The following is a 14,495-nucleotide window of genomic DNA, read 5'->3' as shown; positions in this document are numbered from 1 at the left end:
ATTCAGTTCTTGTTCTATATTTGAGGTAGCATTGAATTGACAAGCTATAAACTCAATTGGTCTAATCAAGTGATGTGCAGATATGATCAGTAGAATTATCAGTGTTATAGCGAATAGTTATTAGAAGGCATGTAGCCATAAATGCTCTGCATTTGACCCTTATACCTACTATCCGCAACCAAACAACTGAACCCCACGTCACGTCGTCGCGCGTTTCAATTGGGCACAAACACTTACAGCTCCCCCAAATCAACAACTCTAAGCTACATAGACTACTGCCTGCCACCAACTATATTCGCGACTACGACCACCCAAAACCCTCGCCCGTCGCTCAAGACTTCAATACTCGAGGGCTTCTCTCTTCCACAGATGTAGTCCTGCTGAACAATGTCTTCCGGCGCACCACGACCATCGGGCCGAACAAGCGCCAACGACTACCGCGACGAAAGGCCCCGCGGTTCAGCAGCCAACCTCAAGAGCGAGCGCTCCGATCCTCGCAAGGGTCCTTCGCCCCAGCCCAACTTTTCAAGTGCCCATAAGCGTTCAGCGTCCGTAAATCCGAGGGCTACGAGTCGTCATGATGAGGAACGCCGCTTTGAGTCAAGGAGGGTGACGGAGCGCACATTTGAAGCTCAGCTTGAGCGTCTTGTTCCGCGAAACACGAGCCCAGAACGAGCACATCGACGCAATACTGCTTCAGAGAGTAGAAATACGTCTAAAGCACCCAAAAATGATATCCCAGATGCTAGGCAGTCAAGGGCTGGAGCTGAGACCCCCCAGGGTTTGTTTCTCCCCTCCAAGCCATCGATCTCAAGACTGACTCTTATAGTACCATGGAACCCCGAAGCAACTCTCCTACCACATACAACAGCACCCTTAGCCTCTCGAATATCCATACCTCCACTCGCTTCGACCATACCACAAGCGCCCCAGCCAAAACCCCTAGGCGAGCTAAGTTTGGAGCTTCAAGAAGCAGCAATAGTAGAGGACCTCCTCTTTGTCTTCATGGGATATGAAGGACAATACATCAGATTCGCCAAGGGATATAACCCAAACGAAGAGCGAGACAGACTATCAGGACCCAGTTTCAGAACGTTGCCTGGGCTTGATCCGAGTCTACAGGACCTGACCCAGTCAATGCTCAAAATGGCAACATACTATGTTGCTCTCGAAGCTTTCGTCGACGTCCAGAGTCGAGAGGAATTCGGGTCCGTGAACCACGCTCTTTGCGCATCAATACGCAAGTTTCTACAAGATTATCTTGTCATGATAGCACAGCTTGAAACACAGTTCCTCACAAGCGACACATTCACCGTACATGTGCTCAATATCCATACCATGTCCACCAGCCAGATGATGCTACAGCTTTACTCGCTCGCCCATGAACTGCTCAAAAAGAATGCTCTGCTTGATGATGAAACCGATGAATCCGAGGATAGTGGTGATGATTTTGAGAACATCCTTGAGACACTCCGAGATGGAGGTGAGTTAGTGCCGGGAAACATGACTGGCAAAAAGATATGCAAGGGAGGCGTCGTTCTTGGTTTAATAACGAAGCGTTTGGAGTCTTTGTCGGGCGATCCATCAGCTCGAGCGCTGCTAACGACTCTGCTGAGGGATGCTAGCAAGCCCTATATGAATATGCTTAACGGATGGCTCCATCATGGTTCCATTCACGACCCTCACTCAGAGTTCCTTATCAAGGAGCAGAAGAGCATCCGCCGTGAAAGGCTGGAGCAGGATTATACTGATGAATACTGGGAGAGGAGATACACAATACGAGACCACGACGTTCCGCCACAACTCGAGGGTGTTAAGGACAAGGTTCTGTTAGCTGGAAAGTACTTGAACGTCGTCCGTGAGTGCGGTGGCGTCGATGTTAGTAAGGTTGCCAAAGACGTCCCAACTTCCTTTGACGATAACCGATTCCTCGAGAATGTCAACAACGCTTATGCGCATGCCAACGAATCTCTCATGCAACTCCTCCTCACAGCTCACTCACTGCCTGCACGTCTACGGTCTCTCAAGCATTACTTCTTTCTTGACCCATCAGACTACTTTTCCTACTTTCTCGAGCTGGGCGCTTCAGAATTGCGAAAACCCGTCAAGTCCGTTAACACCGGCAAACTGCAATCGCTACTAGACCTTGTTTTACGCCAGCCCGGAAGCCTTGTCTCTCTTGATCCGTTTAAAGAGGATGTCAAGGTCGAGATGAACGAGACTATTCTCACAAAAGCTTTGCAGCGAGTTGTTAACATCACGGGCATCGAGCAGGGTGAGGCGCTGCAACCTCTTGCCAATCAACCTGTGGACAACGACAAGAATGCCGTGGGTTTCACATCTCTACAGCTGGATTACTCTGTCCCATTCCCCGTGTCGCTCGTTATTAGTCGAAAGACCGTTTGGCGATACCAAGCCCTCTTCCGTTACCTCCTTTCCCTGCGCTATCTAGAGTCACAACTCTCGACTACCTGGCAAACACAGACTCGAGGCGTTAGCTGGGCACACAAGGGCGGCTCGAGAAAACTCGAGATCTGGAAACGACGCGTTTGGACGCTTCGTGCTCGTATGCTGGTTTTTGTCCAACAACTACTATACTTCTGCACAGCTGAAGTCATTGAGCCGAACTGGAACAAGTTCATGTCTCGTTTAAAGACAAAGGATGAGAATGCGGATTCAATCTCGGGAACTTCGACGCGGACTGTAGATGAGCTTATGCAGGACCATGTCGACTTCTTGGATACGTGTCTCAAGGAATGCATGCTTACCAATAGTAAACTACTAAGGGTACGTTTTGTCCCGATACACAAATTCCTTTCACGCATAGCTGACCTCCATTGCCAGATTCACTCCAAACTCATGCAGACGTGCACGATCTTCGCCGCCTACACTAATTGGCTCACACGTGAGCTCGAAAAGTCAGACCCAGACCTTTCAGGCACCAACAAACCCTCAACCATGACGATGGATCAGTGGAAGCGCTTCCAAATGACAAAGGCAGTGCAGCGTGGCTCTACGTCAGCCCACGGCGACTCCTCTGCCGGAAGCAGTGAAGCAGATGCTCGCATTGATAATCTTTTCGAGATTATTCGGAAGTGGGAGGGCAACTTTAGTCGTCATCTTCAAATCTTGCTTGACGCGCTTAATCATTATGCTGCAACAGAGACCGTGGTATTGCTAAGTCTTTGTGCACGCTTGAGTACCGCGAACCAAGGAACGGAGTATGCTGGCCTACGACAGGAAGAAGAGTCAACTTAGAGTATAGGAACTTGCCGGATAAAAAAAGGTTGACGGGAGAGAGGCGTTATAGGGGTTAGTAGGTTGGTTAGGGGTTCATTGTCAAAGCAAGATACCACACAATTGTTCAACCGCGACGGCCAATCATCTGATGATTTTAGTGATATGAGAGAGGTACGTTCTTAAATCGTTAATTGTCTATATCGTGAGGCCCCGTTTGTCATCCCGCTGCAGTTCCGGTTACGCCGCAGAGCACATCCCAAGATTGTATTTTGTAGTATCGCATGCCACTCAACGCTCAAGCCTCCACCCATGAAACCCATGATGCAAGCCGGAAATAATAAAACCATCTCGTGAGAGTCAAGAAGTATAGCCTTACCCCAGAACGAATAAAGTAACCCGTAAAAGTCTGCGCACTCGCGCCCCAGGATGATGCCACTTGAGCCTGAACCGACTCACTGCCAGTGAGTCGAGAAGTTCGCAAGAAAGAAAAATAGTAATAAGAAATAAATCGCACCGAAAACTCCTGTTCCATGCAGTCGTTATTGCTCCATGAACCGGGCCCATTCATCGTTCATTTGAAAAGACTTCGCAAATCCATCAACTTTTGCCTGGCCGCTTCTGCCTTGTCCAGGGTCCTGTTCTGACCGTCCATGCTTAGGCTGGCAAGCTTTCTCTTCTTCTCCTGAAGCTCCAGCATTTTCTCCTCGAAACTGTCTCTCATAATGTATCGAACGGTGCGAACAGGCCGTTTCTGTCCCAATCGGTGGACACGGTCGATAGCCTGAGCCTCAGCCGCTGGGTTGTACTGCGGCTCCATTACGTACACGCTGTTTCCGGCAGTCAAGTTCAGACCCAGTCCACCAGCCATGATGGATACAAGAATCACATGAACCGTGTTGTCCTCTCGGAATCTGTCCATAGCTGTGGTTCTTTGCGTGCGGCTCATGCTTCCGTCCAGTCTAGTGAAAACAATACCGTTGGCATCGAGGGCAAGCTCGATGAGATCCAGGTGAGATGTCCAGCCGGAGAAGACAACTGACTTATATGGGGGTTCGTTAGGGTTTGCCTCACTCGCCGCTTTCGCCTTCAAGAGATCCTCAATCAAGGCACGAGTCTTAGTATGGGGACCTTCATATTTGTCAAAATTCTTGACAGCATTCCGAGACTTTGGTTTGGCTGGGCCGTCATGCTCCGCATCCACCTCCCTTCGGCGAAGCTGCACGAAAGCATGTTTCACGTACACATTGCAGACCGGGCAGTTTCCGCTGTTGCTGCCAGATGCAGTCACTGACTTCACCCGTTCCTTAAACGTCTTGATGCAAGTCCGGCAGATGATATGGAAACAAGGAGTCATGAACCCAAGGATGTCATCTTGCCCCTCTGCTTCGATATTGGAGCTCTCGTTCGAACCAAGCTTCCTGCTGCATTCTATGCACGTGTCATTGTTAGTCTCCTGCATCAGGGTGAACATCTCGTGTGCCTTTTGATCGGAAAGTGCTGGCTTGCTGTCATCATCGTCATCGTCGTCGATGTCGATCGCCATCTCTGCGGACATTCCTTGTAACGTGTCCAGGTCAGCATCATTAAGCAAATCTTTGCCGTGTGCACACAACAGACGAAGTCGTAGAATTGCCTTGAGAATGTGTATGTAGGTGTTGCCGCCAAGTGCCTGGCCGCCATTATGAGTTCCAGCGAGCACCTTGACTCGATCCTGTGCATTCTTCGCGAACAAGTCGTAGATACTGCGTTCATCTGGACTGAAATCGAGTCTGATCACCAGGTCCTCTCGAGGAGGCAGATCGATTTTGTCTTTCAACCGGCGCAGCGTGATCGTATCCACGAGGATTCGTAGCTTGGGCACGATCTCAGGATCACATGCTTTGAAAGGCTCCACTATGTATCGGAGGAACTTGGCTCGATCGTGGAAAGGATGTAGGCGAAGGAATGCCAGGAGAGCCGCAAGATCGTCCAGCCGATTCTGAACTGGCGTACCGGTAACAGCCCACCGTCTGTCCGCTTGAAGTCTGCAAATGGCTTTGAACTGGAGAGTACTGCTCTCGCGAATCATATGAGCCTCGTCGAGCACAATTCTAAACCATCCAATCTGTTCTAGGGGGTGCTGGCCTTCCTTTCCCTTTCGACGAGAACTGAGCTCGTTGGATACCGAGCCATATGTGGTGATTACAAGATCGAAAGCGGCGAGTCTTGCCGGGTCCTTAATTCTGTTGGGGCCATGGTAGATGTGGTAGCTGAGAGCGCCGGGCTGGACGTGCTGCTTGATCTGTTCTTCCCAGTTTGTTACTGTACTGAGAGGACAGACGAGTAAAGTAGTCTTTGCATTTTGTACCAAGGGTGTCAGTGCAAGGGTAGGCTGCTGTGACAGGACTTCGTGCTTGGTTGGTTTCTGTTCCGGCGCTTCTGGCTGGACGGGTGCTTGTTGCTCCCACGCATAAGCTGCCTCGACCGAAGTCGTAATCAACGACAAGATGCTCAATGTTTTGCCGAGACCCATCATATCAGCCAAGATTCCTCCCCGAGTTTCCGCCGGTGGTCTGGCTTGACTTTGCCCTGTGATGACATTGAAGTACAACTTTTGTCCAGCCTGCCCCCATTTGTCTTGCCAGAAGGAAACCATAGTCTTCTGGTCGGCCTGGGCCTCGCGAGGCTTCTCTCTGGTCATCATAAAGAACAAACCTTGTTTCTGGTGCTTGAGTAAAGGCGTCAAGATGTTGGAACTGGGTTCCATCTCGGGCAAATCATCGTTTCGTGCAAGGGAATCGAACACGCCCATAACTTCTGAACGAATTTCCTCCACGGTTCGGTTGGTAATAGTGCTTCCGTACGAAGTAGTTTGGCCTTCGTGAGTGGGATTAGGTGGATATGACCTTGGGGGCGGAGGACGATATTCGAGAACGTGCGGGTTCTGAACTCGAATACCCTTTTGGACAAGGTAAGGGGCTGTCAACTTCTGGCCAAATTTGCCCAGATGTGTACCTACGTTTCTCGCGTACTTGACCGGCCCATACATGACAATATCGAGGTCGTACGATCGTGAGGTCGGCTGGCCAGGTTCCTCTCCGGCTCTCTTGGGCTGGGGTGGAATTCGCACATCTGTTCTCAGGTGGATGTTTGAATCGAGAAGAGGAGCGACAGCCCTGGCACTTTGAGGTTCGACCAGACCAATGATCTGTCGTGTATGATCGTATGCTTGTATCTTAAGCGATGTGTCATTAATCTGTCGCTTGAGCACAACTTTGATTGCGGGCTGATAGCCCGGACCCCAGATGCTCTGCGCGCCCGGCTTGGGCGAGGGAACCCGAGAGCAGCCCAAACGAGCCTTGATCATTCCGTAGCATACTTCTTCTTCTCGGGGATCTTGCACGACAACATCATCATCGTCATTTCCTATGCATATTAGTAAAAGCTTTGTAGCAGAGTTAGGAAGAAGCGGCCTACCACTGGTGAGATCAACTGTCATCATGGAAGGTGAAGCGGTTGCACTGTTAGCTTCCTTTCGTTTATCCGTGACATATTGGCCCAGAACTCCACCTCCACCGTGGACCGGAGGAGTCATAAACTGGTGCACACTATCGCCATCCTCAGTTCTCCGTCGCTTTGGCTGAGGGACCACAGAACGATGCTGAACATTATTCATGCGCTCAATAAAGTTGCCCGTGCCGTTGAACCCGTTTGCGTAACTGCTACCTGGAGTAGATGACCGGCTAGAGGGACCAGCAGATGGGGTGTCATTGGGACTGGAGAACTGAAAGACCATGGAGTTGTTGTTGCTGTTCATGCTCATTTGAGCTCGCTGCTGGTATGTTTGGCTCTGATGCATAGGAGAAGGTGAAAACTGCCCATGAGCAGCATTTGCAAGGTTTGGGCTCGAAGCAGCTCTGTGGTTTGGCTGCAGCAAGACGGCTGGGTTCCATGGTGGAACACCGCTTGCGGAGCGAGATGGCTGGCCTGTAGACAAGGTCAGACATGGAAGATAGAATGAATTTGAAGTTTATAAGAGTGGCGCCAAAAAGAGAAAAGAATCAATGGCTGTCAAAAAAAAAAACCTACCATTTGTAGCCATCTCTTTATAGTGGCCGCGGGTGGCAGGCGGCTACTTGCAGGATGCAGTTTGAGGAAGGCGTTGGATGTGTCAGTTGTATGAGAAGAGATTCCGTTCTCATAGGAAGTGTTGCACCACTAGGTGACTGCCCGATAATTTAGGTGACTATGTATAAGTGACGAGACGAAAAGGTAGAGCGCCCGCGGTTCTGGCCCAGAAGGATTGGAGTTTTGGCGTTGAAGATGCAAAGGCGAAGCAATGCGATGAGAGGCGAGGTGATGCGATGATAAGCCGCCTATATTCTTTATCGAGGACGAGGGGCAAGGGGAGGAACAGGGCACCCCAGTTTCACGGGATGAGATGAACTGGGGGGATTTGAGATGGAAGAGGAAGCAAGGGAGGGAGAAGAGAAAAGGTAAGAAGAAGTTTTGGTTGAACAACTTGGTTTGTGTATTAAACTGAACTGAACTGAACTGTAATGCGCTGCTCTATTAGAATTAGGTGCCTTACGCTGTAGGTGCTTGTATTGTAGATTTCGATTTGGTGAAGCACGTCCCCTGGCGCGTGACAAAGCGTGACTTTCACGCTCAAGATTTGAAGTGCAGTGGTCACGCAGCCACAAGTTCGCCAAAAAGGTGGGCACCTTCTGCCTATCTCGGTTTAGCTTCAGGCGCCCAGCGTGGGCTCTACGGGCACATGATCAACGACGGGACGCATTCGAGGCTTTTTCTCTCTGTCAATTCTGACTACATATCAACAAGATTGGCTCAAGGTCCAGTAATAAAAGTTACTAACGTATCTAATAATGGGTCTATACGCTGATGATGTGGGAAATAATCAAGGAATTCAATGACAATTCCTGATTTATATCCATTATAAACTGAATGCCTAGATGCTATCAATTGTTGAATATAAATCTCCATACTAGCCTTATTCTAGAAGTGGCTATTTCTAAGTTTCCAGACCCCGAGCTGAAATCACGCAAGCGAGCATGTGAAATCAACTTAACAAGCCATTGTGTATTATGTTGTGCAGGTTAGATGTACGTGCTTTGATCATCTAGACTAGACTAGATACCCCGTCTATCAATCAGTCAAGTCAGTCTATAGACAGACCGATCTTTCATGATACTAACAAGGGATATTCTTATTTGTCAATTCGATAAATATTACCAGACTGAACAATTGTGGTATATCCTTAGCTAAAGTTTCAATATTTTATTGCTCTAACCTTTAGATATTTTGCTACTTCTTCATTTTTATCATCATCAAGTTCAACACAATGTTTCTTAGCTGTGCCACCACTAACAATTTCCTGCACCTCGAATTTTTGTGGATGAGCAAAGTGAAGTGCCCCGCCATTTCGCCCACCTTGTTTGCTGCTGAATTGGATCCCCCGCTAAACCTCCACGTCAAGCCTCATCCAGTCCTTTTATCGACCTCACCTCTTCGGCCATCGCATCAGCTCGACCCAGAGCTCCGGCCTGCTCATCCAGCATTGCTAACCGCATATTTGCACTTCAAAGTTAGCTCCTGTTAAACCGCAACGCAGCATGGACATCACCAAATTCGTCGTCCAGGGCCGCGACCAGGCTCTCCTCTACGGAGATTATTCGACCTACCACAAGAGCTGCACAAAGCGTTTACTATCTTGTCGAAAGAAGCTGGGAATCTCCACTAAGAATCGTGGCAAGTTTCGCGATCATGAAAGGATTACCGCAGAGCACATCGCCCAGAACCACGAGTAGGCATACCCTGACTTAGTACCTATTCAACCACAAACTGGCCTGACCATCGTTTAGATATGTCCATTTACTCCTCCTTACAAGCGAACGGTCTTGGGCCCAAATCATGAAGATGAGGGCCGGTCATGCTAGCGATACCAAGGGAATTACGGGCCGAACTCGATCGCATATCGCCTCTCGTCTGATCAAGGCCACTCGCACTGCTGACGAGCTTGTTGAGGCCCTCTCCCAAACCGACGTATCTGGCGCCTCTCAAACCGATCTTCTCGAGGCCAAATCATACGCTTATCTTATCCGTGGCACCACTACGTTCGAAAAACAGAGCTGGGAAGCGAGTTTGCAGAATTATGCGGCGGCACGTGTCATTTACAGTGCGCTCGCCGCTGCCACAACTGGTGATCTCTACAAGGACCTACTTACTGAAACTATCGATCCCTCAATTCGATATGCCGCATACCAACTCAAGACGCCCCGAACTGTTCCAATTCCTATTATCGCCCGAAAGGCCTTCCCTCAATCTGACGCCAATCTTGTCAAACAGATCAACGATATCGATCCCACCGTTCTTAAATCAGGCGAAGCAAAGGCGAAGGATGGAATTGCTAGCGCCGAAGGCGCACCCAAGACTTTGACATGGAGGTCTAGAGAGGTCAACATCGAGGATGCGCAAATTGCGATGGCTTGGGGTGCCGTACTGGCGGCAAAGGAACGACTAGCTGCCGATCTCGCTGCACCTAAAGGGCGAGGGCCTTATGAGCTAGCTGGCGCTTACGACGAAATCCTTATGCTCAGCCAAGACGCCGTTGATGCTACTAAGCAAGCAATCGATGAGATGCGAGCCGAGGGCGTGGAACAAGGCGACGCTCGAATGCAGAGTCTGCAAATCACACGTACTGCCGTCAACTTCGAGACCATTAGCTGGAGAATCGGGCGTAGCAGAGTTCTGACAGGAGAACACGACGGCGCACTTGACCAGTACGGCTCATCCAAGAAGGGGAAGGGTAAGGCAGCCCAGGAAGCTGTCAAGGAAAAGGACATCCCAACAGGAAAGAAACTGTCCAAGCTCAAGGAAAAGGTCGCTCTGTACGACGGAATACTACAGAACATTGAATCCATCATAGAGCTGCCTGGTGTAGCCAACGACCAGGGACTGGCCGAGCAGATCGGCGCTTACGTTAAATATTTCGAGGCTCTCAAGTAAGTCACAGACCTTCAACCTGCTTCTCACTTTTACGATTTGTCTAACATCTTTCCAGGGCGCTAGCTATTGCTCGTTCGCATGCCACCGCTGGTAATCCCGCCGATGCGCTCGCTCTTATCAACCATGCCGACGGTCTTGTTGAAGAGTCCCAGTCCAACGTGCCCGCGTCTGATGGATCACCAAACAAGACACCCTTGAGCCTATCTGTCTCTGCCGAAGATGTTGAGTATCTACAGAACCTCCTCAACGGCGAACTCCAGCGTCATCGCGCCATTGTGCATGTTGACATTCTTCGTAAGAAGCATGAGCTGAGTGTATTGGAGACCGTCAAGAGACCTCTTATCGAGACTCAGAATCATTACCCCTCCGGAGGCGCTAACCTGGATCACATCGTCGAGTTCCCTCCCAAGCTCGCCACCATCCCTGTGAAGCCCATCTTCCTCGACGTAGCATGGAATTACATCGACTACGCTGGCAAGGCTCCTCCCAAGCAAGCCTCTGCGCCTGCCAAGGCTGAGGAGCACAAGGCAGACGAATCTTCGGTTCCTCAGCAAGCAAAGCGAGGCTGGTTTGGATTCGGAAGATCATAGTCAAATAAACTCAGCGAATCTAGATCGCAATGTCCTTAGCATGCTTTGCGCATATCCACTTTCAATTTTTCGTCTAATGTCTTACAATGACCCTTGATCCATGCTCATTGCCTAGTCTCATTCTACTCCATTCCTGTAAGAGATAAGGCTTGATTCTTCATGTAGCTTGCTTTGTGGCCGATACAACTTTGTTTATTTACTGTCCCCAGACGATATCCTTGTAGTAACATCTAGCCTCATCTCACAACCCTCAGGTTGCACTTTAACTTTGGCCTTTATCATAAGATGCTTGTCAGGCCTCTTTATAAAGCGGTCTAAGCTCACTGACTTTTCTTAGCCTCACTTCCTCTTTAATTCCTAGGTTATATCTCTTTCTTTCTTTATTGTTCTGCGGTACTTCTGCTTCTACTTACCCTAATACCTTTATGCACAAAATGGATCAGAGTCTATCACCAAACAACGGGCAACTCGAGCCCTCAGCCTCAATACACCCTTACCCAGCAACTGTAATTGCATTCGTATTTATCCTCATCATTGTCTCCCTCTTTATTTCAATCCTGCGACAACTTCTCGAGCGACGTCTGTCCCAGCGCCGCGGCTGGTTTCTCAACACCACATACCCACCCTCTCAAGCAGCATCTTCATCAGGCGGCAGTAGCAGAAGAAGCAAAAAAACGAAAGAACAAAAGGTTCGGCCTATATCAGAATGCGAGATCGAGTCTCGGCAGCTTCTATTCCCCGATGCTTCCCACCGAGAAGAGCGAGTCCCGCTCCGAAACCCAGATGAGCGAGGTTCACTATATGATACATTTCAGCTACCTGGCTCACACGCCTCCAAGTTGAAACCGGCGCGGTCAATGATGGAGTTAAATGGAGGCAGCCCGCTTGAAGGCTTAGAACAAAAAGAAGGCCAGAAGGCCAAGACCATCCATTGGCACGGTGTCAATAGACTCAATACCGCGTGGGGGTGGATGTCATAGCACAGTCATTTTCATATTTTGTTACTGTTTCAAGATATACAGTGCAACTTTCATCAATACTCAAGATATATAATATAACTTTCATTAAACGTAACACTTAGAAAGCAGTATTGTTTTCGTAAACCGAGTATATATCACTGAAAGACAATAGAAAGCACTTGGTAAACATTATTTGAGGGGGGATGTGTGATTAGTCTACCTAAGAAAGGCTAGTCGTGATACATTCAACATGATCCCCCATTGCGTGACATCATCTCGAAAAAACAACCAAAAATATCTCTCAATAGAGGTTTTATAGCTCCAACGCCTGGTCCGCCAACCCTGAAATAAGACATGGGAAAAGTGTAAAAGCGGCTGGGCGGGATATGAATACAGTGAAATACATAGGGAGGTAAAGGTATCTGAGTCATACAGATACCTACTCCTCGGATATTGTAACAGATTTTTATAACACAGATCAAGTCATTTAAGGCTTGGTCTCATCCTTCTTCTCACCCTCCTGAGATTGCTCGGAAGAGGACTGTTCGCCGCTGTTGTCGTTGCGGGCCTTGTGCATCTTATCGAAGAGGTTCAAGCTGGCAACCTGGAGGTCATCTGTCTTCTCCTTAATCTCGGCAGCGGTAGCAGTGCCCTCACCAGAGAGGTTCTTGGCAACGAACTCACGGAGAGTGGTGATCTTCTCCTTGATTGAGTCGGCCTCGGTCTTGTCGAGCTTGTCAGCATACTCGTTAAGAGCACGCTCAGTGTCGTTCAAGACGCTGTCAGCACGGTTGGCAGCCTCGATAGCACTCTTGCGCTCCTTGTCAGTCTCGGCATACTTCTCAGAGTCCTCAACCATTTGTTCAATCTCGCTTTCAGAGAGACCGGAACCGGAAGCAATGGTAATAGACTGGTCCTTGTTGGTGGACTTGTCCTTGGCGTGGACATGGACAATGGAGTCGGCGTCAATGTCAAAGGTAACTTCGACTTGAGGAACACCACGGTGGGCAGGGGGGATACCAACAAGCTGGAAGTTTCCAAGAAGCTTATTATCCTTGACGAGCTCACGCTCACCCTGGTAGACCTTGATCTCGACGGCGGTCTGGAAATCGGCGGCAGTGGAGAAGACCTGGGACTTCTTGGTAGGTATAGTCGTATTTCTATTGATTAACCGGGTGAAAACGCCGCCCAGGGTCTCAATACCGAGGGACAGAGGAGTGACATCGAGGAGGAGAAGGTCCTTAACCTCACCGGAGAGGACGGCACCCTGAATGGCGGCACCAATGGCGACAGCCTCATCAGGGTTGACAGACTTGGCGGGGTCTCGGCCGAAAACACCCTTAACGGACTCAGCGACCTTGGGCATACGGGTCATACCACCGACGAGGATAACCTCCTGGATCTCCTTAGCGGAGAGGCCAGCATCCTTAAGAGCCTTGCGGACAGGCTCGATGGTGCGGCTGATGAGAGGGTCGACCATCTTCTCAAGCTGAGCTCGGCTGAGCTTCATGTTGATGTGCTTGGGGCCAGAAGAGTCAGCAGTGATAAAGGGAAGGTTGATGTCGGTGGAGAGAGAAGAAGAAAGCTCGATCTTGGCCTTCTCAGCAGCCTCACGGATACGCTGGATAGCCATGCGGTCACCAGACAGGTCAATGCCAGAAGTCTTCTTGAAGTCCTGGACAAGGTGTCGGACCAGGTGGATGTCGAAATCCTCACCACCAAGATGGGTGTCACCGTTGGTGGACTTGACCTCGAAAACACCGTTCTGGATCTCGAGGATAGAGATATCGAAGGTACCACCACCAAGATCGTAGACAGCGACAATGCGGTCAGCCTCCTTCTCGAGACCGTAGGCAAGAGCGGCGGCAGTAGGCTCGTTGACGACACGGAGGACGTTGAGGCCGGCAATTTGACCAGCATCCTTGGTACTCTGTCGTTGAGAGTCGTTGAAGTAGGCGGGGACGGTGACGACGGCGTTCTTGATGGGCTTAGAGAGGTAAGCCTCGGCGGTCTCCTTCATCTTGTTGAGGACGAAACCACCAATCTGGGAGGGAGAGTAGTTCTGGCCACGGGCAGCGACCCAGGCGTCGCCGTTGGTGTGCTGAACGATCTTGTAAGGAACCTCCTTGATATCGCGCTGAACCTCAGCATCCTTGAACTTTCGTCCTATTAATCGCTTGGTAGCGAAGAGGGTGTTCTCTGGGTTGACGACGGCCTGACGCTTGGCAGCGACACCGACGAGTCGCTCACCATCTTCGGCGAAAGCGACGACTGAGGGGGTAGTTCGGGCACCTTCAGCGTTCTCAATGATGCGAGGAACCTTGCCCTCCATAATGGCGACGGCAGAGTTGGTGGTACCAAGATCGATACCGATCACGGCACCCTGAATCTTGCCGTCGGACTCAGTGGACTCATAACGAGCGAACTTAGAGGCCAGAGGAGATCGAGTGAAGGCAGCCGATCGAGCGGCGAGAGGTGAAGCTCGGGGAAGCTGAAAAGAATATCAGTACATTGTGGGATAAATGGCGATATTGGATTATATCACAGTATAGCGGGGTTACTTACAGCTCTCGACAAACGCGAAGCCAACATCTTGATTATGGAAATATGGGTATAGAGTACAGGAAAAGAAAAAGGATGAAGGCGCGAGTCGGAGAGTAGATGGGGGATGTGGTATTTTACAGGATTGAGTATGAATGAG

The 14,495-nt window shown here is 49.8% G+C and overlaps 5 protein-coding genes across 5 annotated transcripts; 3 read left to right on the top strand and 2 right to left on the bottom strand.

The window, feature by feature from the left end:
• Window positions 1–387: 387 nt before the first annotated feature.
• FSST1_011811 (gamma-tubulin-complex subunit SPC97) lies at window positions 388–3,258 on the top strand (the record flags this gene model as incomplete). The annotated part of the gene is made up of 3 exons (XM_083234977.1): window positions 388–781; window positions 830–2,787; window positions 2,845–3,258. The coding sequence occupies 3 exons, from the start codon at window positions 388–390 to the stop codon at window positions 3,256–3,258; spliced, it is 2,766 nt and encodes a 921-aa protein (XP_083081507.1).
• Window positions 3,259–3,811: 553 nt separating this feature from the next.
• Window positions 3,812–7,321, bottom strand: FSST1_011810 (SNF2 family N-terminal domain-containing protein; the record flags this gene model as incomplete). Its single annotated transcript, XM_083234976.1, has 3 exons — window positions 3,812–6,645; window positions 6,697–7,206; window positions 7,309–7,321. 3 exons carry the CDS (start codon window positions 7,319–7,321, stop codon window positions 3,812–3,814), a joined length of 3,357 nt encoding a protein of 1,118 aa, XP_083081506.1.
• Window positions 7,322–8,852: 1,531 nt separating this feature from the next.
• Window positions 8,853–10,835, top strand: FSST1_011809 (signal recognition particle subunit SRP68; the record flags this gene model as incomplete). Its single annotated transcript, XM_083234975.1, has 3 exons — window positions 8,853–9,043; window positions 9,102–10,241; window positions 10,301–10,835. 3 exons carry the CDS (start codon window positions 8,853–8,855, stop codon window positions 10,833–10,835), a joined length of 1,866 nt encoding a protein of 621 aa, XP_083081505.1.
• A 434-nt stretch (window positions 10,836–11,269) lies between these two features.
• FSST1_011808 (uncharacterized protein) lies at window positions 11,270–11,815 on the top strand (the record flags this gene model as incomplete). The annotated part of the gene is made up of 1 exon (XM_083234974.1): window positions 11,270–11,815. One exon carries the CDS (start codon window positions 11,270–11,272, stop codon window positions 11,813–11,815), a length of 546 nt encoding a protein of 181 aa, XP_083081504.1.
• A 466-nt stretch (window positions 11,816–12,281) lies between these two features.
• Window positions 12,282–14,386, bottom strand: FSST1_011807 (heat shock protein 70 family; the record flags this gene model as incomplete). Its single annotated transcript, XM_083234973.1, has 2 exons — window positions 12,282–14,285; window positions 14,360–14,386. 2 exons carry the CDS (start codon window positions 14,384–14,386, stop codon window positions 12,282–12,284), a joined length of 2,031 nt encoding a protein of 676 aa, XP_083081503.1.
• Window positions 14,387–14,495: the final 109 nt, after the last annotated feature.

This window comes from Fusarium sambucinum, chromosome III (genome assembly GCF_050947815.1).
Source record: "Fusarium sambucinum isolate potato_lamoka chromosome III, whole genome shotgun sequence".
Taxonomy (NCBI): Eukaryota; Fungi; Ascomycota; class Sordariomycetes; order Hypocreales; family Nectriaceae; genus Fusarium; species Fusarium sambucinum.
This window is presented reverse-complemented; position numbering and strand designations above follow the sequence as displayed.